This window comes from Rhinopithecus roxellana, chromosome 8 (assembly GCF_007565055.1).
Source record: "Rhinopithecus roxellana isolate Shanxi Qingling chromosome 8, ASM756505v1, whole genome shotgun sequence".
NCBI classification, from domain to species: Eukaryota; Metazoa; Chordata; class Mammalia; order Primates; family Cercopithecidae; genus Rhinopithecus; species Rhinopithecus roxellana.
This window is the reverse complement of record NC_044556.1, coordinates 6665664-6689669: the sequence shown is the minus strand read 5'-3', so window position 1 is coordinate 6689669 and position 24006 is coordinate 6665664. Positions and strand designations below refer to the sequence as shown.

General features: G+C 47.9%; 1 protein-coding gene across 10 annotated transcripts in view; it reads left to right on the top strand.

Annotated features, from left to right (window-relative positions):
* The window catches only part of HNRNPM (heterogeneous nuclear ribonucleoprotein M), a 43906-nt gene extending 20095 nt beyond the window's left edge, over positions 1–23811 (top strand). For 2 of the 10 annotated variants that reach the window (XM_010388835.2, XM_010388840.2), the window contains 14 exons: positions 101–108; positions 197–290; positions 1930–1968; positions 2086–2121; positions 2828–2981; positions 4138–4187; positions 5371–5431; positions 8236–8337; positions 10964–11008; positions 11467–11544; positions 17449–17502; positions 20263–21065; positions 21657–21708; positions 23388–23811. In XM_010388835.2, the coding sequence (XP_010387137.2) occupies positions 101–108; positions 197–290; positions 1930–1968; positions 2086–2121; positions 2828–2981; positions 4138–4187; positions 5371–5431; positions 8236–8337; positions 10964–11008; positions 11467–11544; positions 17449–17502; positions 20263–21065; positions 21657–21708; positions 23388–23551 (1740 nt within the window). In that variant the 3' untranslated portion in view covers positions 23552–23811. Of the gene's footprint in view, positions 1–100; positions 109–196; positions 291–1929; positions 2122–2827; positions 2982–4137; positions 4188–5370; positions 5432–8235; positions 8338–10963; positions 11009–11466; positions 11545–17448; positions 17503–20262; positions 21066–21656; positions 21709–23387 lie in introns of all 10 variants that reach the window. The other 8 variants (XM_010388831.2, XM_010388838.2, XM_010388832.2 and 5 more) reach the window with 6 other exon arrangements.
* Positions 23812–24006: the final 195 nt, after the last annotated feature.

Below are 24006 nucleotides of genomic sequence, written 5' to 3'. Positions count from 1 at the left end.
ATATTTTTAATTGGTTTGTAACTGTCATTGGTATTTACTATTTTTTCTTTTCTTTTTCCCCTTCCTTGCTCTTCTGACTGGTCTCTGGCTTCCTCCAAAGGGATGTGCGTAAGTATCGTCTAGTTACTTATTGGTATTTGAGCCTTCTAACTTGTAGGACTGGTTTCACTCGACTCGTTTCCTTTTGACTCTATAGTGTTGTTGAATTCAAGATGGAAGAGAGCATGAAAAAAGCTGCGGAAGTCCTAAACAAGCATAGTCTGAGTGGAAGACCACTGAAAGTCAAAGAAGTAAGCTCTTGCTTAACACTGTGAATACTGTGTGTAATTGTTGAGTGATCCCACTTTGGAACAGGGAAAGACAGTCATGGTCCCAGACGGCATTTTTTTACAAAGCAAGTGCCAGCCTGTTGTTTCTAATGAAGGGTGTCGGTCACAGCCTACAGCAGCCATTCTCTGCAAGGACTTTGGGGTGGTGGCCAAGCAGATCCTGGGTGGCTGCTGACCACCTTCTAACATCTGTGATTTGTCTGAGGCCTTGTTGTCTCCGGGACTCTTAAACTGTGAGCCTGTGGGTTTGTGCCATTAAGTTTTACTCCGTCTGAACCTTCTTGTTGGCCCGTCTTGTTTCTTTTTTTTAAAGTGAGTTTTTTCCAGCCTGGGCAACATGGTGAAACCTCATCTCTACAAAAGATACAAAAATTCGCCAGGCATGGTGGTGCATGCCTGTAGTCCTAGCTACTTGGGAGGCTGAGGCAGGATCGTTTGAGCCCAGGATATGGAGGTTGCAGTGAGCTGAAATCACACCATTGCACTCCAGCCTGGGTGACAGAGTGAGACCCTATCTAAAAAATAAAAAATAAAGTGAGTTTGTTATTCCTCAAACCTGCTTTCATATCTCATCTGAATCAAATATATTCCTCGAGGAAGAAGGTTTTTTGTTGATAAAATTCCTCTTGGCCGGGCGCAGTGGCTCACGCCTGTAATCCCCAGCACTTTGGGAGACCGAGCTGGGTGGATCATCTGAGGTCATGAGTTCTAGACCAGTCTGACCAGCATGGTGAAACACCGTCTCTACTAAAAATACAAAAAATTAGGTGGGCGTGGTGGTGGGTGCCTGTAATCCATCTACTTGGGAGGCTGAGGCAGGAGAATCGCTGGAACCCAGGAGGCGGAGGTTGCAGTGAGCTGAGATTGTGCCATTGAACTCCAGCCTGGGCAACAAGAGCAAAGCCCCATCTCAAAAAAATACATCCCTCTTGATTTCTTTTCACCTCTTGGGGAGGAAGATGAGTAGATTCAGAGTGAAGCGTCGTAGGGTCTAAGGTCTCTCACGTGTTATGGTGTTTCTTTTAGTGCTGATGGTGGTAAATGACAGGACAGAGAGTTGAAGAAGAGAGTCAGTACAGAGCTTCACAGACCTTCTCAGATGTTGTTTCACTGTGCAGCCCTCACACACATGCCTGCAACACCTGAAGGACTTGAAGGATGGGGGCGCTTGTGTGGTCTAGAACTGTTTCTCAAACTTCTGGAAGCCATTGACGGGGTTTGCAGAAATTACAAAACCCCACTGATGAATTAGTAAGATTCAGCTATACCAAGCCCACGAAGCTCTAATTTCAGTCTGGTGGTTCTACATATATCAGCTAATCATGTTTCCTTCCCTACCCTGCTTTTCTTTTTTACTTAGTTCAGTTGAGAGCTATGGTTTTAGTGCTGTATTTCGTGCCTTTTCTTCCTTTCCTGTTCCTTTAGCTGGACTCTTCTAAGCTGGTAGTTGAGTTCATTTGACTTTCTTGTTAATAGATTTGAGAGATGCTTTCCAAACAACTTTTCAGTTTCTAAGTCTTGAGAATATCATTTACTGTGCAAGCATGGTTTGCATTGTCACTGGGTCAGTTAAACGTAACACCGTTTGTGCTTGTTTTAGGATCCTGATGGTGAACATGCCAGGAGAGCAATGCAAAAGGTGATGGCTACGACTGGTGGGATGGGTATGGGACCAGGTGGCCCAGGAATGATTACTATCCCACCCAGTATCCTAAATAATCCCAACATCCCAAATGAGATTATCCATGCATTACAGGCTGGAAGACTTGGAAGCACAGTATTTGTAGCAAATGTAAGTAAACAGAACCATCGTCTAAACTAGAAAATCAGAACTTTATGAAATGACCTTGTCAATATGTTATAAAAGTAATTCTGACATTTGAGAAGAAAAATATAAAGAAGGGTTGTGTTCTTGATTTCTTTAAAAATCAGCCATATAGGTAGACTTTGTCTGCATTCCTAAGTCACAAGCTTGACCATGGTCTCACTGGGGCTGTGATTCCTGAGTTTTGCAGGTGTTTCCACAAGCAGTAACCGAGTCTGTATTCTCCGTTGGTTTATTTTGTGCAGTTCTGGTGCAGAGTAAGAGTGTACGAGCAGAAGTGCACTGACACCTTCTTCTTATTGTGTCTGGGGTGAATGATACCTCCACCATTGCAAGGGGAGATATTTTTAGAAGAAAGTAGGTTGGGTGGGGTGGGGTGTGGTAAAGCTTATCTGGGAAACAATTTTTTAAAAATGTGCAGAAAATGAGTATTAATTTGAAGTATGAGGTGACTTAAGTTTCTGAGAAAAGAAACCATATATTTAAGTACAGTTTATTTACAGTGAAGGCCAGGCTTTATAATCCTATTTTAAAATTTCCATTGCAGTTGATTAGTTTTTGTGACATTATTTCCTAATACTTTTTCCAACCAAATCATGTCTCATTCACGTCGTAAAAATGTGTTTCTTAAGACGTTTACATTGAGGTTTTTACCCCGTTCTCTCTCGATTAGCTGGATTATAAAGTTGGCTGGAAGAAACTGAAGGAAGTATTTAGTATGGCTGGTGTGGTGGTCCGAGCAGACATTCTTGAAGATAAAGATGGAAAAAGTCGTGGAATAGGCACTGTTACTTTTGAACAGTCCATTGAAGCTGTGCAAGCTATATGTATCCTTCTGCAGGAATTCAACTTGTGAACAATTCGACCTAAATTGCTGTGTTAGTAACGTAGGTTTGTGTGAGGAAGAGGTGACTGTGTATTAATGTTTTTTATGTGACTAGGGAGAATGCATTACTGTGGAATTAAAAGGTTCTCTGGGCCGGACTGGGCATGGTGGCTCAAACCTGTAATCCCAGCACTTTGGGAGACCGAGGCAGGCAGATCACTTGAGCTCAGGAGTTCGAGACCAGCCTGGCCAACATGGTGAAACCCTGCCTCTACTAAAAATACAAAAATTAGCTGGGCGCAGTGGTGGATGCCTGTAATCCTAGCTACTCAGGAGGCTGAGGCACAAGAATTGCTTGAACCCGGGAGGTGGAGGTTGCAGTGAGCCGAGATCGCGCCACTGCACACCACCAGCCTGGGTGATAGAGTGAGACTCAGTCTCAAAAAAAAAAAAAAACAAAAAAAACGGTTCTTTGGGGGTAGAGTTGATTCAATACAGTGTGGATAGAGGGGATGGTTAGAAGAACATGGGCATATGCCCATGAGTGGTCTTTCTACTGTTTTCAGAAGAGTCTAGGTTTGAAGGAGGAAGCCCAAAGAATGCACCACTAGAGAGAAACTGGGTTGTTATTTCATGTGTAATACATCCTTATAGGATTACTCACTCTCTCCAATGAGTAGACATCATTTTGGAAGAGGACACTTATCCATGACCCTAAGCTTAGCCTAGAGTTTTAATCCCATGGAGAGTACCCCACAGGAGCACATACATGCAACTCAGACAAGACCGTCTTGGCATGTCTTACCCAGAAAACATGGTCCTTCAGTTTGGATAGTGGTAGATGCCTGGCCCATTGGCCACATTCAGAGAACCTTGATGCCACTGCTTAAGAGGATGGTTTGGTGAAATTGTAAGGTTACAAGTGAAGCTTCACACCTGAGGAGTAAGCGGAAGTTGTCTTGTCCTCCCCGCTGGCTTTATTTATTGTTCCTTTTATGTTTATTGTTGAAAGTATAATGAAGAATTGAAATTGCTCATAAATTCATCACTTAGAGGAATTGGTAGCAGTTGGAGTATTTTTCTTTCTTTCTTTCTTTTTGTATTTCTCTTGTGCACATTTTTAGAATTGCAAGAAATAGCCTTAATTGTAATACCAGCTATGTTCAATGGCCAGCTGCTATTTGATAGACCAATGCACGTCAAGATGGTAAGTCAGTAGGATCTTTCTGTGTGATATACTCAAGGCTAGCAAAAACATGGAATTAATAAGAATGTACACATAGCCACTATAAAATATTTATGGATTAGTCTAAGTTTAAATAAGGTGCAGTATGTTGAGTGAATTTGTGAGAGAAATAACATTTTGCTGGTCGGGCGTGGTGGTTCACGCCTGTAATCCCAGCACTTTGGGAGGCTGAGGCAGGCGGATCATGAGGTCAGGAGACCAGCCTGACCAACATGGTGGAACTCCATCTCTACTGAAAATACAAAAATTAGCTGGGCATGGTGGTACGCACCTGTACTCCCAGCTACTTGGGAGGCTGAGGCAGGAGAATCACTTGAATCTGGGAGGAGGAGGTTGCAGTGAGCCAAGATCGTCCCATTGCACTCTAGCCTGGGCAACAGAGTGAGATTCAGTCTCCAAAAAAAAAAAAAAAAAATTTTGCTCATGGCAACTCTTGACTGCATGAGATATTTTTCCTTTTGCACAGTTGACTGTTCATGGCACATTCAGGTAGTCACTTGAGTATCCTGGTTGAGCAAGTGATCTGTTTCAAAGAATGGTTATGTATGTGGGGTTCCAGTTTTTCAGAGTATTACAGTATAATGTTTGGTTAGCATCAAATCTTTTGTGAACATAAGTCATTGATTCAGACAGCTCTTAAAGGTCTGTTGGAGCATTTCAGTCTTAATAAATGTTTGCTCTGCTGTGGCTGTGCCAAAGATGATAATTACTATAGGCATGACTGGAACATGCTGGGGGCAATCTAGTCCAGGCTCAAATTCAGGAAAAAGATAAAAGAAACTATAAAGCAATTTTTTCATTACTGTAAATAGAGTAGTTAAGTTTTTTGAATAGATGATAGATTCATGTGACTCAAAAGTCAAAAAGCATGAAAAGATAGCGTGAAGATAGTGTGAGTCCTACTTGGACTTCTTGCCCAGGTCCCCATTATCCCCCATGATAATATCCATGTGTCTTTTGATCCTTCACCTTGACATAAAATAGGAAGCACGCTCCACATGCCTTTCCACCCTTGCATATTACTCCATGGCATGGATCATGTGTTTAGCCAGTCCTCTCTTGATGGGGGGCCATTTCAGTCTTCTGCTGTGGCAAACACTGCTGCACTGGATACTGAGATTTATTTGTTTTCTTTCTCTTTCAGGATGAGAGGGCCTTACCAAAAGGAGATTTCTTCCCTCCTGAGCGTCCACAACAACTTCCCCGTAAGTGTTTCAGTGATTAGGGCTGAGAGTTTGAATTTGAGTTATACTAAGAAACAGAAAATTGCCATAAAGTTTCACTTGAAGCTGTGCCAGGTTAGCCCTCAGTTCTCTTGGCCAATTCTTTTCTATAGGTTTTTCAGGGCGAGAAATGAGCAGAGATTCACAACTTGAGGATATTGTTAGGATTACCTTGTGGTAATCCTAGGATTGTAATACCACAATGTAGAGGATGTGGTTAGGCATTTTGAAAGTGTCCTGGGGAAGGAAGAATCAGAACCTGTGAAGAGAATGAAAACCAGGCTGCACTCTAATTCAGAAGATATTGGTTAGTCCCATGTGGGCTAGCAGTGCACACTAGACATCTACACAGAAATTCGTACACAGTTGTTTGCAGCAGGATGATAGACACATGCTGTGGTGTGGATGAACCTTGATTTCATCTACAGGAAATGCTCCACATAGATAAATGCATAAAGGCAGAAAGTAGATTAGTGGTTGCCTCTGGCCAGGAAGGAGTAAGTGGGGACGGGACTGCTAATAAGGTTGGATTTCTTTTTTGAGTGATGAAAATGTTCTGGAATTAAATGGTAGGGATAGTTGCATATCTCTGAATATACTAAAAACCACTGAACACTTTGAGTGAGTTTTATGGTATGTGAAGTGTCTTGAACAAATAATTTCTATGCAGAGGGGAAAGGGATCGGCTATTTGTCACACCCAGGTGAAAATCTGTCTTGTGACAGGGAAGGCTAGTTGATGGGCCACCACGTAGGTAGAAGTGGCAATTAATAGTGCAGAGTCCTACGTAAGCCGGAGACGGGAACCCAGAACCTGAGTGCAGACAGCAGTGGGACAATTCAGGGAGTCACTGGCACAGGTAAAGCCCTCCTGGAGAAGGAAGATGGGTGAGGTTGAGAGGCCTGTGTGTGCTGTGCTGCGGGGACCTCCACCAGGTGGGTTGAGGGGGCCTGGTCTGGAGCAGCAGCTCAAGCTGAGGGCCCTACTCACTCACTTGAGTTGGATGGGAGCCCAGGCCAGAGCACCTTTGCAGCGTAGCATTAAGGCAGCATGACAGATGTATCTTGAAGGGAAATCTGTGGCTTCATGAGAAGGCTCATCTGTTGAAAGTCAACATTAGTTAGAGAAGGATTACATTTCCTGGACATAACATACTCATTTCCCAAATAAAAATGTGTGCTCACCTGAGCAGTGGTCACCCTGGACCGTGGTAGTGGCTCTTGTTGACTGTTGTTTTGCATCAGGAGGTGGAGCACACTGCTCCAGGGAGCCCGTTATCCATGGCTCTTGGTCTCCCAGCCATTTCAGAGGCTTGACTTCAAAGCCTTCAGTGCTTTGGGAAGTAAGTAACCTCGGTGATCTCTTGCTGCTGTTGCTATGCAATTAAAGATGGAATGTTAATCACATTAAAGCCTGGGAAGTGGTGGCAGGTTTTATTTACTTTTTATTTTTATTTTTTTTGAGACGGAGTCTTGCTCTGTCGCCCGGGCTGGAGTGCAGTGGCCGGATCTCAGCTCACTGCAAGCTCCGCCTCCTGGGTTTATGCCATTCTCCTGCCTTAGCCTCCGGAGTAGCTGGGACTACAGGCGCCCGCCACCTCGCCCGGCTAGGTTTTTTTTGTATTTTTAGTAGAGACGAGGTTTCACCGTGTTAGCCAGGATGGTCTCGATCTCCTGACCTCGTGATCCGCCCATCTCGGCCTCCCAAAGTGCTGGGATTACAGGCTTGAGCCACCGCGCCCGGCCTTATTTACTTTTTAAATGAATTTTGTTTTCTGTCTTTCCTTCCTTCTTTTTCTTTTTCTTTCTTTCTTTTTGATGGAGTCTCGCTCTGTCACCCAGTCTCGCTCTGATGGCGTGGTCTTGGCTCGCTGCAACCTCCATTTCCTGGGTTCTAGTGATTCTCCTGTCAGCTTCCCGAGTAGCTGCGATTATAGGTGTGCGCCACCACGCCAGGCTAATTTTTGTATTTTTAGTAGAGATGGGGTTTTGCCATGTTGGCCAGGATGGTCTCGAACTCCTGACCTCAGGTGATCCACCTGCCTTGGCCTCCCAAAGTGCTGGGATTTCAGGCGTGAGCCATCGCGCCTGGCCTTGTTATAATTTTTGAAACCTTACCTGGTTGTAGTTTAAGCCTCAGATGGTGGTTACCCCAGATATTGCAAGTGTCAGCTCTTTTGGCTGTTTCCAGAGACCAGCCTGTATTTCTGTGTCCCTGTTTGTGTTGGTAGGGCATGGAGTTGAGTGTGGGCTAGGTATCCAGTTGTGGGTTAGGAAACTTTGGGAGAAGGAAGATAGGTTCTTTGAATACATACATTAGGTTCATTGTTACTAAAACCACCCAGATTCAGAGAGTAGCGTACATCCAGGATGTTGATTGGCTGGTTTGTAACGTGTTTTTTCATGAGAAACGTCCTTTGGGCTACTAGGGATTGGGCACATTTGTGCTGCTTGCTACCTGATGTCTTGAGTCATCTTTTTTGATCAGTTCTCAGTCCATGGGTTAGTGAAACAAATAGGCTCTCAAGAACCTTAGTGTGGGGGTTGTTAACTTTCCCCTGTGTTGGTTTTCAGCCACCTTTGTTGTATACACATCCCAAACGCCAGAACAAGGTTCTGTTACCAAATGTGCTGATGTTGAATTTTGCATTGGGCCCTGGGGTCACTGGTGGGTGGGGGTGGGTAGGCTGGAGTGGATAGCTGCAACTCACTAAACAAAGACTCTTTTCCTTTGAGGGTCAAGGTTTGCTAAATAGGGGAAATCTAAACTTTCTCTTTTCTTTCCAGATGGCCTTGGTGGTATTGGCATGGGGTTAGGACCAGGAGGGCAACCCATTGATGCCAATCACCTGAATAAAGGCATTGGAATGGGAAACCTAGGTCCCGCAGGTGAGAATGACAGTGCCCCTTGCTTGGGGTTTTGGGGAAGTGAAAATTATTAATTATTGGGGCAACTGGACTTTGAGTAGTTTAAATGGAATAGTTAACAGGGACAAAATTCCCTCCTTATTCATCTCTGCCTCATTTTTAATAAAGGCAGTATTTTGTATTTTTATCAAATTGAATCCTTTTATAAAGTCATTACGCTTTTTCATTGTAACCTCACGACAACCTTCTAAACTGAAATAGTTGTGCCATTTGATAAGAGGAGGCAAGCCAGAGAGTTGCTCTTGCTCAAGGTCACACTGTCAGTTAGTGACAGGCTGCAGGTCTCCTGACCACAGGACCATAGCACTGCTGCAGTGCCCTGAAAAGTGTCTTACCAAGTCCCCCTTGGGCCCTCCTGGTGTTTGCACAGCTGCTGCTAGAGAGCTAGGGGCATTGATAGACGCAAAAAAGGGGAAATCTAACTTCCAATCTAACACTGGCTCATGCCTGTAATCCCAGCATTTTGGGAGGCCGAGGTAGGCAGATCACAAGGTCAGGATTTGAGACCATCCTGGCCAACATGGTGAAACCCCATCTACTACAAATACAAAAATTAGCTGGGTGTGATGGCATACGCTTGTAATCCCAGCTACTCGAGAGGCTGAGGCCGGAGAATTGCTTGAACCCAGGAGGTGGAGGGTGCAGTGAGCCGAAATCGCGCCACTGCACTCCAGCCTAGGTGACAGAGTGAGACTCTGTCTCAAAAAAAAAACGGTGGATGGCCGGGCGCGGTGGCTCAAGCCTGTAATCCCAGCACTTTGGGAGGCCGAGGCGGGTGGATCACGAGGTCAGGAGATCGAGACCATCCTGGCTAACCTGGTGAAACCCCGTCTCTACTAAAAAATACAAAAAAAAAAAAAAAAAAAAAAAAAAAAAACTAGCCGGGCGAGGTGGCGGACGCCTGTAGTCCCAGCTACTTGGGAGGCTGAGGCAGGAGAATGGCGTAAACCCGGGAGGCGGAGCTTGCAGTGAGCTGAGATCCGGCCACTGCACTCCAGCCTGGGTGATAGAGCGAGACTCCATCTCAAGAAAAAAAAAACGGTGGAGAGGGCCTCACTCTGTGACAATGTGGCCGTCACAGGAAACATGGTGGACAGTGTTGTCTTTAAGAAGACAGGGATCCCAGCACTTTGGGAGGCCGAGGTGGGCAGATCACCCGAGGTCAGGAATTTGAGCCCAGCTTGGCCCACATGGCAAAACTCCATCTCTACTAAAAATACAAAAATTAGCCGGGCGTGGTGGCTTGCGCCTGTAATCCCAGCTACTCGGGAGGCTGAGGCAGGAGAATCACTTGAACCCAGGAGGTGGAGATTGCAGTGAGCTGAGATGACATGACTGCAGTTCAGCCTGGCAACAGAGCGAGACTCTGTCTCAAAAAAAAAAAAAAAAAAAAAAAAAAAAAAGCAACTGCATGAAAGCTTCAATGCGTAGAATAAACTCAGGCTTTGCTGTTTAGCATTTTCATTTCTGTATAATGATGTAGTTTGATTCTATTAAGGAATATTTCATTTTAATGACCTCAGACTTTGGTCTTTGTTAGAATCCTTTGAAATTGGAATATGGAAGCCCCTCTATCCCACCATTGTCAGTGTTGCATGTCGCTAGACTCTTCCAGAGTCACCCTGGGGCTGACTTCAGTTCTGGGCCACGACTTCAAATGGCTCTAACGTTTCCCCCGACCCAAAACACACACACCCCATGTCTGACATCTAAACAGAAAGACTGGGGGTTGGGGAGGAAGTCTTGGTGTTTTTAGGAACTGGTTTTTATTTTGAAAATTTTACCTTTAACAGGGACTTTTTAAAAATCTATTTCTGTTCCCTAAAATTTTCTAAAAAGTTTATGTTCCGTAGAATGTGTCTTACAATTCTATTTCATGTTTAATACTGCCTAACTTGAGGCCTGTGTGTGGGTGTGGTGTGGTGTGGTGGCTCACGCCTGTAATCCCAGCAATTTGGAGGCCAAGAGTTTGAGACTAGTCTAGGCAGCATAGTGAGACCCCACCTCTACAAAATATAAAAAAAATTAGCCAGGTGTGGTGGCGTACACCTGTAGTTCCAGCTACTTGGGAGGCTTAGGCAAGAGGATCACATGAGGCTGCAGGGAGCTGTGACCATGCCACTGCATTCCAGCCTCAGTGACAGAAGGAGACCCCGTCTCAAAAAAAAAAAAAAAAAAAAAAAAACCCTGCCCAACTGGGTCATTAAACTGTGTAGATCCCTCAGAAAAAAATTAGCCAGGCGTGGTGGCAGGCGCTTGTAATCTCAGCTAGTTGGGAGGCTGAGGCAGAAGAATTGCTTGAACCCGGGAGGTGGAGGTTGCAGTGAGCCAAGATTGTGCCATTGCATTCCAGCCTGGGTGACAGAGCAATACTGTGTCTAAAACAGAGAAAAAATTTAGCTATATGATGTTTGACAGTTGAAATGGTAGGGGCTTTTTTTCTTGCTAATTAAAATATATAAAATATACTTGTCATCAGGGATTTTCTTTTGAGTTCTTTTGCTGGTTTGGAATTATACTTTTTAAGTTCAAATGTTATTTACTGCTTTGACATAATTTTAGTTTGCATTGATTTTTTCTTTTTAAGGAATGGGAATGGAAGGCATAGGATTTGGAATAAATAAGATGGGAGGTAAGAAATTTAAAATGAAGTACAAGCATAATCACTTTTAGGCATGGTTTTCTCTCTTTCCTCTTTTCTTTCTTGTTTAAACCCTGCATGAAATTCTCTTTGGTTTCAGTTTGAGTCTAGAAATGACTTCCTCCTGCCTGTCCATCCTTCCAGCGGGTGTCTTGGCTTTTGGTTCTGGCTGTCTTACTAACTAGCTCTGTGACCTTGGGCAGACCACTCCATCTCTGTGCCTCTTTTTGCTTGTCTGTTCATTGAGGGGGTTGGATCAGACCAGCTTTTTGAAGGTGGTGATTTTTAAACAAGGGTGCTAGCATTTTTTTGTTTTTCAGAAGCCCTTAAACTTGATAGATAAGTTCTTGGCAGAAGATACCCCAGTTGAAACGTGATAGAATTTTTCTTTCCCTGCTCAGTCTAAGCAGTCTTGTTGGATGATGCTGAAATGTGAACATCTCTTGCAGGAATGGAGGGGCCCTTTGGTGGTGGTATGGAAAACATGGGTCGATTTGGATCTGGGATGAACATGGGCAGGATAAATGGTAAGCATCGTGTTTTCTTCCTGCTTTCACCCACCCTTTGTCGGCTGTTGCCTCTCAGGTGACTTTTAGGCTACAGACCCACTGAATAAGTGATTTCTCATTTCTGCTTTTCAACCGAATCAAATGTCTTTTGAATTGCCTTAAATATTTCAAGAACTAGACATAATAGTCGACTTACTTCACTTGGTCGCTCGTCTTTCAGATGTCCTGTGTTCCCAAGCTCTGCAGTAATTTTCGAGTGCAGTGTTAAAAAATGTACATATTTGTGATTATGGTCTCTTGAGTATGAGGGATTCTTTAAAGTTTGTGATCAAGTTTGTCTGTGTCTGGGAGCGCTGGAAGGGGGGTAGTTCTTGGTCATCTGCCCCAGCTGCAAGTTGTCCATAGAGGCGTTAATAAAAAAAGAGCCTTGTCCATAGGCTCTTTTAATTTAGCATTTGCATTATGCAAATTCTGGTTTAGTGTAATTCAAATCCTCCACCAACTTTTCTTTTTTTTTTTTTTTTTAATGAGACAGGGTCTCACTCTGTTGCCCAGACTAGAGTGCAATGGTACGATCTTGGCTCACACTGCGAGCTCCACCTCCCAGGTTCAAGTGATTCTCCTGCCCCAGCCTCCTGAGTAGCTGGGGTTACAGGTGTATGCCACCACGCCTGGCTAATTTTTATATGTTTAGTAGAGATGGAGTTTCACCATGTTGGCCAGGCTGGCCTCGAACTCCTGACTTCAGGTGATCCGCCCGCCTCAGCCTCCCAAAGTGGTGGGATTATAGGCGTGAGCCAGCATGCTCGGCCCCCACCCCCAACTTTTTAACAGAAGTATAATGATAATATAATAACCATGTAGTATTGCATTTATTCCTTGTGAGAACCACATGATATGTACATACTGCTATCCCCGTTTCATCCGAAACAGAGGCACAGAGAGTGACATGCCTAAGCCACGTGACTGGTAAACGGTGGTGCCTGCATGTGACCCAGGCTGTCTGGCTCCAGAGCCTGGCACTTCATCATGTGGGAATCTTGCCTTTTAGAAGTGCCTCCAGCACAGCACTTGGCCCAGGGCACCAGCAGGGCTACAGAGTGTGCATGATAAATTGGAAATCTTCCTTTTTGAAATCCTCTATGTGTTGGTGACTCTTTGACCTTCTCCTTCACCACAGGAAAGCTGCTGCTTGTTTACACAGAAACTTTCTTGGAATGGGAAGTCATTAGAAATTTGGGTATAAACCTTCCTTTGCGGGTCTGTCATAACAGAGAATGTGAAAATGGTACAAGGACAGACATCACTGTCAGGCTTGAAAGGCGGCTGTCCCTGGTGATCAGGCCCTTCTTCCAGTGCACAGGGAGCAGTGGGGCAAGATATGTGTTGCTCTCTTCATGGGTGCCTTGTTCTAGAAGCTGGTAAAAGGATGTAGGAAAGTCGTCACCATTAGTAATAAAGCAACAAAGGTCTGTGTTTCCAGCGTACATTCAAGCTTGCCTGTAACTTGTGTGTGCTTGGGATTTTATTTATTTATTTTTTTTGTTTTGTTGTGTGTTTTTTTGAGACGGAGTCTCGCTCTGTCCCCCAGGCTGGAGTGCAGTGGCATTATCTCGGCTCAGTGCAAGCTCCGCCACTCGGGTTCACGCCATTCTCCTGCCTCAGCCTCCCAAGTAGCTGGGACTGCAGGCCCCCGCCACCACGCCCGGCTAATTTTTTGTATTTTTAGTAGAGACAGGGTTTCATCCTGTTAACCAGGATGGTCTCGATCTCCTGACCTCATGATCCGCCCGCCTCGGCCTCCCAAAGTGTTGGGATTACAGGCGTGAACCACCGCGCCCAGCCGGAATTTTTAATTTTTAAAAAAAGTTTCAGAAATCTGGCTTGGTAAAATGTTACTCAGAGCAGATTAGTCTGGGTGTGCTGGCTTACGCCTGTAATCCCAACACTTTGGGAGGTCAGGGTAAGAGGATTGCTTGAGCTCAGGAGTTCAAGATCAGCCTAGGCAACATGGCGAAACTGCATCTCTCTCTCTCTTTAAAGAACAGATTAGTCATTAAAAAGGGAATTTGAGTTGTTGCTGTGAGGAGCAGAGTGATGCAGTTTAGAAGTAGATGGAAACCAGGATGGGTTGGCCTGGGAGCTGTGCTGAGCTGTGTGACACAGTCGGTGGTGAACTGGCAGGTGTAATCTCGCAATCAGGATTCAGAGCCTGGGGTAGGCAGTGGCAAAGGATTCCAAGTGCCGATTCTCTGGAGGACCACAAATGGAGTGTGTGTGTTCCTAGACTGTTCTTAGATGTTCTGAGATATGGCACTCGGAGTGCTCCCCGTACCCTCTACAGCTGAGAACAGAGACTCCCTCCCACTTGATTGGCGTTCTTCGGTTTGGGTGGGATGAGCTCTAGAGCCCTTGGGTACTGCAAGGAAACTACATCACACTGGAGGAAGAATTGAAGCAGATGTTTGGGTTTAATGAAATGTTAGTTCATGACTAGAGTGTAGCCATTATGGTCATGTGTGCTCCCATCAGACTGCTGGTCATGCAGGTTCCCAGGGCCCACACTCAGCATGAGTCAAATCTTGATAGAGTGGCTATAAAAATGTAAATCAAAAAATCGTTAAATGTCGGCCAAGCACGGTGGCTCACGCCTGTAATCCCAGTACTTTGAGATTAATGTTGAAAAAAAAAAAAAAAGATTGTTAAATGTCAAAAACTGACTGTTGTGAGGCAGTATTTGACAGTAAAAATGCTACCCTTTGTGGGTGTAAATTGGAGTTCACAGTGCTCCCTGAGCTCTGGGGCCCTGCTGACAGCCAGCAAGATGAGTTGTGAGGCCCTTGCCAACATGCTGATGCCAGCCTGTGGCATGCTCGCCTGGAGTGGGGTGCTGCCTTCTTGCAGACAGGTGGCAGGATGGAAGGAGATCAGCAGAGCTCCATGAGGATGCCACTGCAGGGCTGCAGGGTTCTGTTGCCCTGCCCTCCTGCCCCCGCCACCGACTCCTGGGCTCTGCTGTCCAGCAGATAGCACCCATGAGGAGCATGCTGACATGAGGTCACTTGGGTTAATTCAGACTGGGAATGTTAAACCCACCATTGGCAGCAGTCCTTGTTAATTCATAATGTGCTCCTACTGCCACATCTCTAACGGAGTTGCTTATTTTATTGAAAGATAGGGACTCAAGGTGTTCATTGCATCGCACCTGACATTTCTAAGGAGTGAGATTAATAGTTAGATTCTTCAAGGCCCTCTCAGCATGGGAGGGAGAGATTCTTCAAGGACCTCGCAGCATGAAAAGCGTGATCCCCATTTCAGCCTGCATGAGATGAACACACAAGGAAAGAAGTGGCCAGCGGTAGGAATCATGAAAGGCCTTCTCAAGCAAGTGACCACTGTGGTGGGCCTTTCCCCACAGAAGCTAGGACCTTTGTTTTAAAAGACATTGTAAGGCTGGGTGTAGTGGTTCACCCCTGTTATCCCAACACATTGGGAGGCTGAGGCAGGAGGATCACTTGAGCTCAGGAGTTCAAGACCAGCCAGGGCAACATAGTGAGACCTCCTTTCTACAAAAAATAAACAAAATTAGCCGGGCATGGTGCCGCACACCTGTCCTAGTTGCCTGGGAAACTGAGGTGGGAGGATGACTTGAGCCCAGGAGGTCAAGACTGCAGTGAAGCATGATCACACCACTGCATTCCAGCTTGGGAGCTTGGGTTGAGAGTGAGACCCTGTCTCAAAAAAAGAATAACCTTGTAAAACATGAGAAGGTTGTGACCCAAACCCCATTATGTAGATGCAGCCACTGCTGTTGTCAGCAGAGAAGTCTTTCTGTGCAGACATACTTCTCACCGTGCACACGCACTTCTGTATTAGAGGATGGGCTTTTTGCTTCAAAAAATGTGGATGGGTCTGTGGTCTTTGACCTTCAAGGATGAGGTGCAGCTGAGGCGATACTAAGGGTGGCTTGGGGCAGCGCCAGAGGTCTGTGCATCCAGGTGGCCTAGTGAGGACGCTGGTGGAGACATGGGTTGCCAGACGCTGCTCTAGCTGCTACTGCTCAGAGCACTGGCTCTGCTAGGGGGCCGAGCAGGCTTGGCACAGGCCGCAGGTGTACGCAGATAGAGCGGCTGGAGGCATCGGGTGCAGAGGTTGAAGGGGCAGGTCTGTGTGAGGCAGGGGAGGAGCATGGGCAGAACGGGCTGCAGCTGTGGTCAGTGCAGGGAGGCCTGTGAATGCCGATGGAAGAATTCCACCGTTCTCTTCAAATCAGTGGCATATTAGTTGAAAGCTTTTGCAGGTGTCTTGCAGGTGTGTTAGTTGAAAGCTTGATCTAGGTCAGGGATGTGCATGGGAGAATATAGTCATGGTTTCTCAGTTGGTTTCTGTTTGGGTCAGTAAAGTCCCTTCCTCATTCCTCTTTTCCACTTATCACTAGAGACAGAAACTTAAAAACCATGGTTTCAGGCTGCCAAAAAGCCCAAAACAGAACAACAGCAAAGTAAGACGTGTTGGACAAGCTTGGTCTAGGTGCTGTAAAGCCAGCCTCGGCTTAGGCAGTCTGGGCAGGATCACAGGCATCCCGGGAGAATGAGCTGTACCTGCTGGTAGACTGAAGTCTGTGTCTTTTGGTGAACTTTCCTGCCTCGTCCCACGGCAGTTAGTTGGGATATAAGAAGCAGCTGTGTGGGGGACAGGCGCTTTTTCTGTTGTTTGGTTTTTTTTTGTTGTTGTTTTTTTCTTTGAGACAGAGTCTCACTCTGTTGCCCAGGCTGGAGTGCAGTGGCGCGATTTCAGCTCATGCAACCTCCACCACAGGGGTTCGAGCAATTCTCCCACCTCAGCCTCCTGAATAGCTGGGATTACAGGCACCCGCCATGATGCCCGGCTAATTTTTGTATTTTTAGTAGAGACAGGGTTTCACCATGTTGGCCAGGCTGATCCTGACCTCAGGTGAACCACCCGCTTTGGCCTCCCAAAGTGCTGGGATTACAGGCATCAGCCACTGCACGGCGGGGGGACAGGTTTTAATGGCTTTGTGGCCATGGTCATAAAGTGAAATGTGCCTCGTGGCTCATGTCCAAGTTGCTGAGCATATACTTTGAGACCAGAGTGGGTGGGTACAAGTGTCTTCTACATAGCAAAAGACGGACCAGAAGCTTGGAAAGGTAATGCTATGATAGCATCAGACAAACCTTAAGGAGGTGTGGGTGAGCCGTGGGCAAGTGAGCAGCAGCACTGTGTTTGGGACACTTGGCGGGAGGTGCGTTTAGGTGTTTTCCTGAAACCTTATCTGTTGCCTAGTCACAGCACACCCAGCTCATTTCAGGCAGTGCTGGCATGTTTAAGGATTTCCACGCAGAGCTCATTCGTTAGCATTGAGGCTGTCCGTGGAGCTGCAGCTTTAATTTGCTCTATGATAACGAGAGGTGCCTCTGGGTGGATAAATGTGGGCTCCAAGTGGGTGCTGCTGGGCGGTCTTCTAAAAAAGAAGTTGGCTGGGTTGGGGGTGGGGGCTTAGTTTCCAGCTCAGGTGAGGCAAGGAAGCCTCAGTCCTGAGAACCTGGACCAACTTTAGAAAACTGCCGCTGAGCAAGACCCGATGGCCCCCTTCTTGCTCTGGCTCTCAGTTCATGAATGCGCTGGCTCCTATCTCTGGTGGGCGCATTCGCAGGTGAACCCGCACGCTGGGCCTCAGACTCTGGAGCTACGTGGGGTCTTGGCATCGTGACCCAGCATCAAGGACTCTCCTAGTTCTCTGTAAAATGATCTTGTCTGTGCGTGTGTTTCTCAAACCCCTTTCCCTTTTTCTTTTTCTTGTCATTTTTATTAGTAGTATTTCTACTCTGGAATCTGTAATGAGCACATTTGTATTGCCATAGAGAAATTTGGCTAATTTTTTTTTCTTCCTGATTTCCTTAGAAATCCTAAGTAATGCACTGAAGAGAGGAGAGATCATTGCAAAGCAGGGAGGAGGTAGGAACCGCTTAGTTTGATGTTTTGTTTTTTTAGAACAGGCCGTTATCGCTGGGGACTGTAGAGCTTAGTGGTGAGAAGTGCGGGCTCTGACACAGACTGCCCGGGGTGGGAGCAGCTCTGCCTCTTTCTAGCTGTGTGACTTTTGGCAAGTCACAGAACCTCTCTGTTTCTCATAGCACTCATTTGTAAAATGGGGGATTCCTCAGGGATGCCATGGAGAGCAAATGCATGTGAGAGTGCTTCCGCGTGTGCTGTGCACAGGCCGGCCATCCTCACTGTTAGAGTACCTCTCATTTGGGGGTTTTGTTTTCCACATTACAAATTCCTAAAAGTAAATATTTTTTCCTTAGACTTGATAAGACTGAAAGTACACCACCCAACATGTAATGTACTCAACAGGAAAGATACATGTACTCAATAGGAAAATATGAAGAAAGTATGGTCCGAAGCCCCATCGCCCAGTGATGACTGCTGGAAACATTTTGTTCTGAATCTTTCTTTCATACACAGTTTTATGAATCCTGAGAACAAAATGTACCTTTTGAGTATTTTTGGAGACAGAGTCTCGCTCTGTTGCCCAGGCTGGAGTGCCGTGGCGCAATCTCGGCTCACTGCAGCCTTGACTTCCCAGGCCTAAGCGATTCTCCCACCTTAGCCTCCCAAGTAGCTGGGACTACAGGCGCATGCCACTTGGCTTGGCTGATTTTTTGATTTTTTGTAGAGATGGCATTTTGACATGTTATCCAGGCTTATCTCAAATTCCTGGCCTCAGTTGAACTGCACCCCTCCAGAGTGCTGGGATGACAGATGTGAGCTGCTACACCCGGCCCAAATGTACTTTTTCAGCCTGATTTTCCCTCTGAGTGTCTTGGCATCTCACCTCCTGACTTCTGTGTTGGGCTGGCTCTGGAGCTCTGCACCGGCACCATTTCCTCCCAGTCTTTTGCTTCTGTTGGCATTGGGAGTTGCCCTGCCTCATTTCTTTCTTTCTTTTTTTTTTTTTTTTTTTTTTTGAGACGGAATCTTACCCTGTCGCCCATGCTAGAGTGCAGTGGCGCGATCTCAGCTCACTCTAACCTTCGTCTCCCGGGTTCAAGCGATTCTCCTGCCTCAGCCTTCTGACTAGCTGGGACTACAGGCGCTCGCCACCATGCCCAGCTAGTTTTTGCAGTTTTAGTAGAGATTGGGTTTCACTATGTTGGCCAGGCTGGTCTCGAACTCCTCACCTTGTTCCGCCCGCCTCAGCCTCCCAAAGTGCTGGGATTACAGGCATGAGCCACCACATCCAGCCGCCCCACCTCATTTCTGATGCCTTTGGGCAAAGTGCCCATTCTCGCTAGGTTCCTTATACTGTGGGGAAGTTCTGAGACGTCTCCCCTCTGAAAGTCACACATTCTTAAAGTTGGGCCTGCTTTTTGCCTCTCAGTGTGCTGCTGTGCAGCTAAGGAAGCAAGCACGGAGCAACAGAGAGACTTGTCTGTGGTCAGTTATAGAGCCAATTAGAGAAACTGCTGAGTTTCCTTTTTTTTTTTTTTTTTTTTGTTGTTGTTGAGACGGGGTCTCGCTCTGTCGCCCAGGCTGGAGTGCAGTGGCCGGATCTCAGCTCACCGCAAACTCCGCCTCCCAGGTTTACGCCATTCTCCTGCCTCAGCCTCCCGAGTAGCTGGGACTACAGGCGCCCGCCACCTCGCCCGGCTAGTTTTTTGTATTTTTAGTAGAGACGGGGTTTCACCGTGTTAGCCAGGATGGTCTCGATCTCCTGACCTTGTGATCCGCCCGTCTCGGCCTCCCAAAGTGCTGGGATTTACAGGCTTGAGCCACCGCGCCCGGCCGAGTTTCCTCTTGAATTGGTATTTTTGACTAGGCTGCTTGGGTCAGTCACAGGCTGGCTCTGGGCTGATGGCCACTCTCAGAGGCAAGCGACGGGGTTTCGGGGAGGAGCCCCACGCTCAGCATGTGGAAAGGGGTGGCCTTGCTGATGGAGCCAGACCCTTGCTTTCCAGAGTTGCAAGCATCACGGGTGGGGGGTCCCTTTGTTCTGCTGGCTGACCCCCAGCTGCTACCAGAGCCCACTGTGCAGTTCCATCAACATCTTCTTTCCAAAGCCAGCAAATCATTTGGTTTCCCTGATAATAAGGTCCCCAGAAGTGGCCAGTTGTGTGCATTTGTACACAGAGGATCTCTCGGTGTGTTTTTTGACCTCTGCTTGATGGTGTGGCCGAAAATCCTTCTCTGTGCCCTGGAAGCGCTGAGGAAATGCAGCCAGAGTGGCCAGCAGCAGAGCATCCTAGAGGGACAGGCTGGGAGGGGGAAGGTGGGAGTGACTTGGACTTGTCTCCACGTAACTCCTGTTCATTACCCTGGGTGGCCCTCTGAGTAGGGGGTGTCCTTGCCTCCCCCTGGAGCATTTCTCAGTGTTTGCTGATGGAGAAACCTCAGAGGTCTCAAGAATTGACATCCATGGTTCACAAAGCTTATCATAGACACTAGCACCTCACAGACACACATACAGGGGTGTTCTTTAGAAGTTGTGTTATGGAAATCTCACCTGTGGCATAGAGCAGAGAGAATGCTGGGAGGCTCCCATGAGTCCATCACCCAGCTGTAGCTGTTGTCAACATTTGAGGGGTGTCTTAACGGTAAATGATGGTGGGCCTTTACCCCGATCCATGCCCATGAGCTGAAGTGGTCTGGCGTGTTGTGCACACGCATACTCAGGTTCTTGACACCAACCTGTGTTTTGTGTCCCTGTTTCAGGTGGAGGTGGAGGAAGCGTCCCTGGGATAGAGAGGATGGGTCCTGGCATTGACCGCCTCGGGGGTGCCGGCATGGAGCGCATGGGCGCAGGCCTGGGCCACGGCATGGATCGCGTGGGCTCCGAGATCGAGCGCATGGGCCTGGTCATGGACCGCATGGGCTCTGTGGAGCGTATGGGCTCCGGCATTGAGCGCATGGGCCCCCTGGGCCTTGACCACATGGCCTCCAGCATCGAGCGCATGGGCCAGACCATGGAGCGCATCGGCTCAGGCGTGGAGCGCATGGGTGCCGGCATGGGCTTCGGCCTTGAGCGCATGGCCGCTCCCATCGACCGTGTGGGCCAGACCATTGAGCGCATGGGCTCTGGCGTGGAGCGCATGGGCCCTGCCATTGAGCGCATGGGCCTGAGCATGGAGCGCATGGTGCCCGCAGGTATGGGGGCTGGCCTGGAGCGCATGGGCCCCGTGATGGATCGCATGGCCACCGGCCTGGAGCGCATGGGCGCCAACAACCTGGAGCGGATGGGCCTGGAGCGCATGGGCGCCAACAGCCTCGAGCGCATGGGCCTGGAGCGCATGGGCGCCAACAGCCTTGAGCGCATGGGCCCCGCCATGGGCCCGGCCCTGGGCGCTGGCATTGAGCGCATGGGCTTGGCCATGGGTGGCGGTGGCGGTGCCAGCTTTGACCGTGCCATCGAGATGGAGCGTGGCAACTTTGGAGGAAGCTTCGCAGGCTCCTTTGGTGGAGCTGGAGGCCATGCTCCTGGGGTGGCCAGGAAGGCCTGCCAGATATTTGTGAGAAATGTAAGTGGCTCTTGGGGAACTTCTTGGTGGTGGTGAGCATGAGGGGACGGGAGGCAAAGAGCAGCAGGATGAAGTCAGAGGTGGCGCCCTCCAAAGGGGACCACATCTCCTTGCTCCTGTCCCAAACGTTTTGTGCTAGTGGGACAAGTAAGGAATGTGAGAACTGTGGGTTCTGGAAGAGCCTGGGCTTCTCCACTGCGCTAGAATATGGAGCAGACTCTGAGCTCAGAGACTGCAGTTTCTGATTGCTTGGCTTGAAGAGGCACTGTGTCTTGCACAATGGAATTATTTTCCCCAGCTCAGCCACCCTTAGCCACTATTTAGTGACTGTGGGCTGCGCACCACAGGCCCGAGCGTCCCATCCTGCACGGTGCTCCCACAGTCTGAGCCCCAGGCAGGGAGCTGGCTGTGCCACTTCACAGCCTTGTCCCACGTGGACCTATTAGTTCCCTGCTGATCGCCTCAGTCTGAAGAGCAGCCAGCTTCTTGGTATAGTAAGAAATCTAGTGTAGCCCTCAGAGCCAGCTGCAACGTGTGCCTTAGGATTTGGTTTAATCACACATCAGTCCCCCTTTTTTTCTTCCCCCTCAGCTCCCATTCGATTTCACGTGGAAGATGCTGAAGGACAAATTCAACGAGTGTGGTAAGTATTGGGAACGGCTTTCTAGGTGCCTCCCTCATGCTTGCTGGTGACGCAGCCAAGTCAGCAGCAAAGCCTCCCTCCCAGCCCCCTCCATCGGCTCAGGACCCATGGCCTTGCCATTGTTCTGCCCACGCCAGTGCTCAGGCAGGTTGTTGAGTGTCCTGTGATGTGTTACACGTTTTTCACCTGTATTCTCATTTCATCCTAATTTCCTTTTTTCTTCCTTTTTGAGGCTTTTGAAACAAGGTAGTAGTGTCCCCATTTCACAGATGTCAGTCTTCCTTCTCAGGTCACCTGGCTTCTAGGTGGCAACGCTAAATAAAAACATCCCAGACGAGGTCGCTTTCCCCTTAGCACAGCTGGTTCAGGGCCTCGGAGAGAACACCTAGCCCAGCAGGTGCCATGGGGAGACGCTGCAGGCTCTGGGCACACAGCAGCTTCTGTGAGGATGAGGCTAAGGTCTCCTCGTTTCCTGGCACATCGTGCTACTCTTCTGGAGGGCTCCCTCCGTGGCTGAAAGCAAGTTGTCTTCCTTCCCTGCCCTCCAGGGTGAGCCCCCACACCTCATGCACCACCTCTGTTCTTTTTAGCTAGAGGGGCCTGAGCTAGAGGACTGGGCGACTGCTTCCGCACTATCCTCCCGCTTCCTGTTTCAGCAGTGGCTCCGATTTCACCACCATTGCTGCTTCTCCATGGTTCTTGGGGCAAGCCGTTGAGTCACGACCTGCCTCTTTGCCCCGTTCTTTACCTCTTTCCCCACTCCTGAGTTTCCACGTTGTAGCTAGATATTCTGAAAAGGCCAGTGGGATCACAGCACCCCCAACCCCCACTTTTGCAATGCCTGGAGGGGCCCTGTACCTTCAAGAGGAAGTCCAGACTCACAAGCCTCTTGAAGATTTGGTCCCATCCTCCCCCATCTCCCTCCTGTCCCAGAAACTGAGTGGCAAGTGCTGCACGTGTCCCGCAGTGCTCTTGTGTAAGCCATTACTGGCAAGTCTTTCCGGTGAATTTCTGTGTTAATTCACTCAGAACTTTCCCCTGAGGACCCCTCCACCCTACCTGCCCTGGGCCCTCTCAGGCAGAGTTCCTGCCTCTGGCATTGTGGCCCTAGCACCTTTGGCACTCCTGGAGTAGAGCCTTTGTCCTCTAGGGTTCTGACCTGTTTCTGCAGAGTTGACACATATCTGGAAGCTTAACAGGTGCTCAAATGAATAAGTGAAACCTGCTGGCTTTCATTTGGACAGTACAGACGTGTCCATTGGATTGCGGATGGCTTTGTAGACCAGGGGCGGTGGCGTATCAGAAATGAAAACTTTGTAAAATATATAGCCAACTTTCTGCCTATAAAGCTGGCTTTACTCAGCGCCCTCTTTGAACTTTGTGAAGCGTAAAGGCGTGCACTGAATCCTCCAGGAGGAAGGCTTTTCATGGGGCAGGGGCAGGCTCTGTTAGCAGAAGAACGGCAGTGTGGCCAAGGGCCTAGTCACTGGTTCCCACCATTGTATTCTGAGCCTTTGTGCTCCAGGTGTCAGGGCCTCTCTGGTTCTTGGGGGCAAGCTGTTGAGACGGATTTTTTACTCTGTCCACCAAAATCTAACAAAATTGGGACTGAGTGGAGCCCAGACAGGCTGAGCTCTGGGTTTGCCTGACAAGTGTGGTCTCTTCCTTCCCTGTCCCAGGCCACGTGCTGTACGCCGACATCAAGATGGAGAACGGGAAGTCCAAGGGGTGTGGTGTGGTTAAGTTCGAGTCGCCAGAGGTGGCCGAGAGAGCCTGCCGGATGATGAATGGCATGAAGCTGAGTGGCCGAGAGATTGACGTTCGAATTGATAGAAACGCTTAAGCAGTTGCCTTTTTTAAACATCGATACGAGACCTCTGAATTTGTATTTTTTCTTGTTAACCATTTTAATTTGTTGGCTGGATGTATAAAGATGTTTAAAAAATTCAGTTGCTTTTTGGGGTAATTTGAATTACTTTTTTAATGACTGGGGTTCCATTTGACTGTTTGCATTGAGATTGCAATGTGCGCAATTTTTTTTGTAGTTGTGGCATCTTGTTGACATCGAATATGACTTTGATAATAAATACCAGTTCCTGAAAACAGCCTGCTTGTGTGTGCTGTGTGGGCAACCGCCCAAGGTGTGGGGAGCTGGGGTCACTCGAGCTTCCAGTCCAAGGAACAGGAATCTCATCCCCTCTCTTGCTTGTCTGAGGCCCCAGGGGTGAGTGCCTGCCCACAGATTGGGGGAGACTCTTCCCTGGAAACTGCCTTCCTGTGGGCTGTACTCCCTGGGCT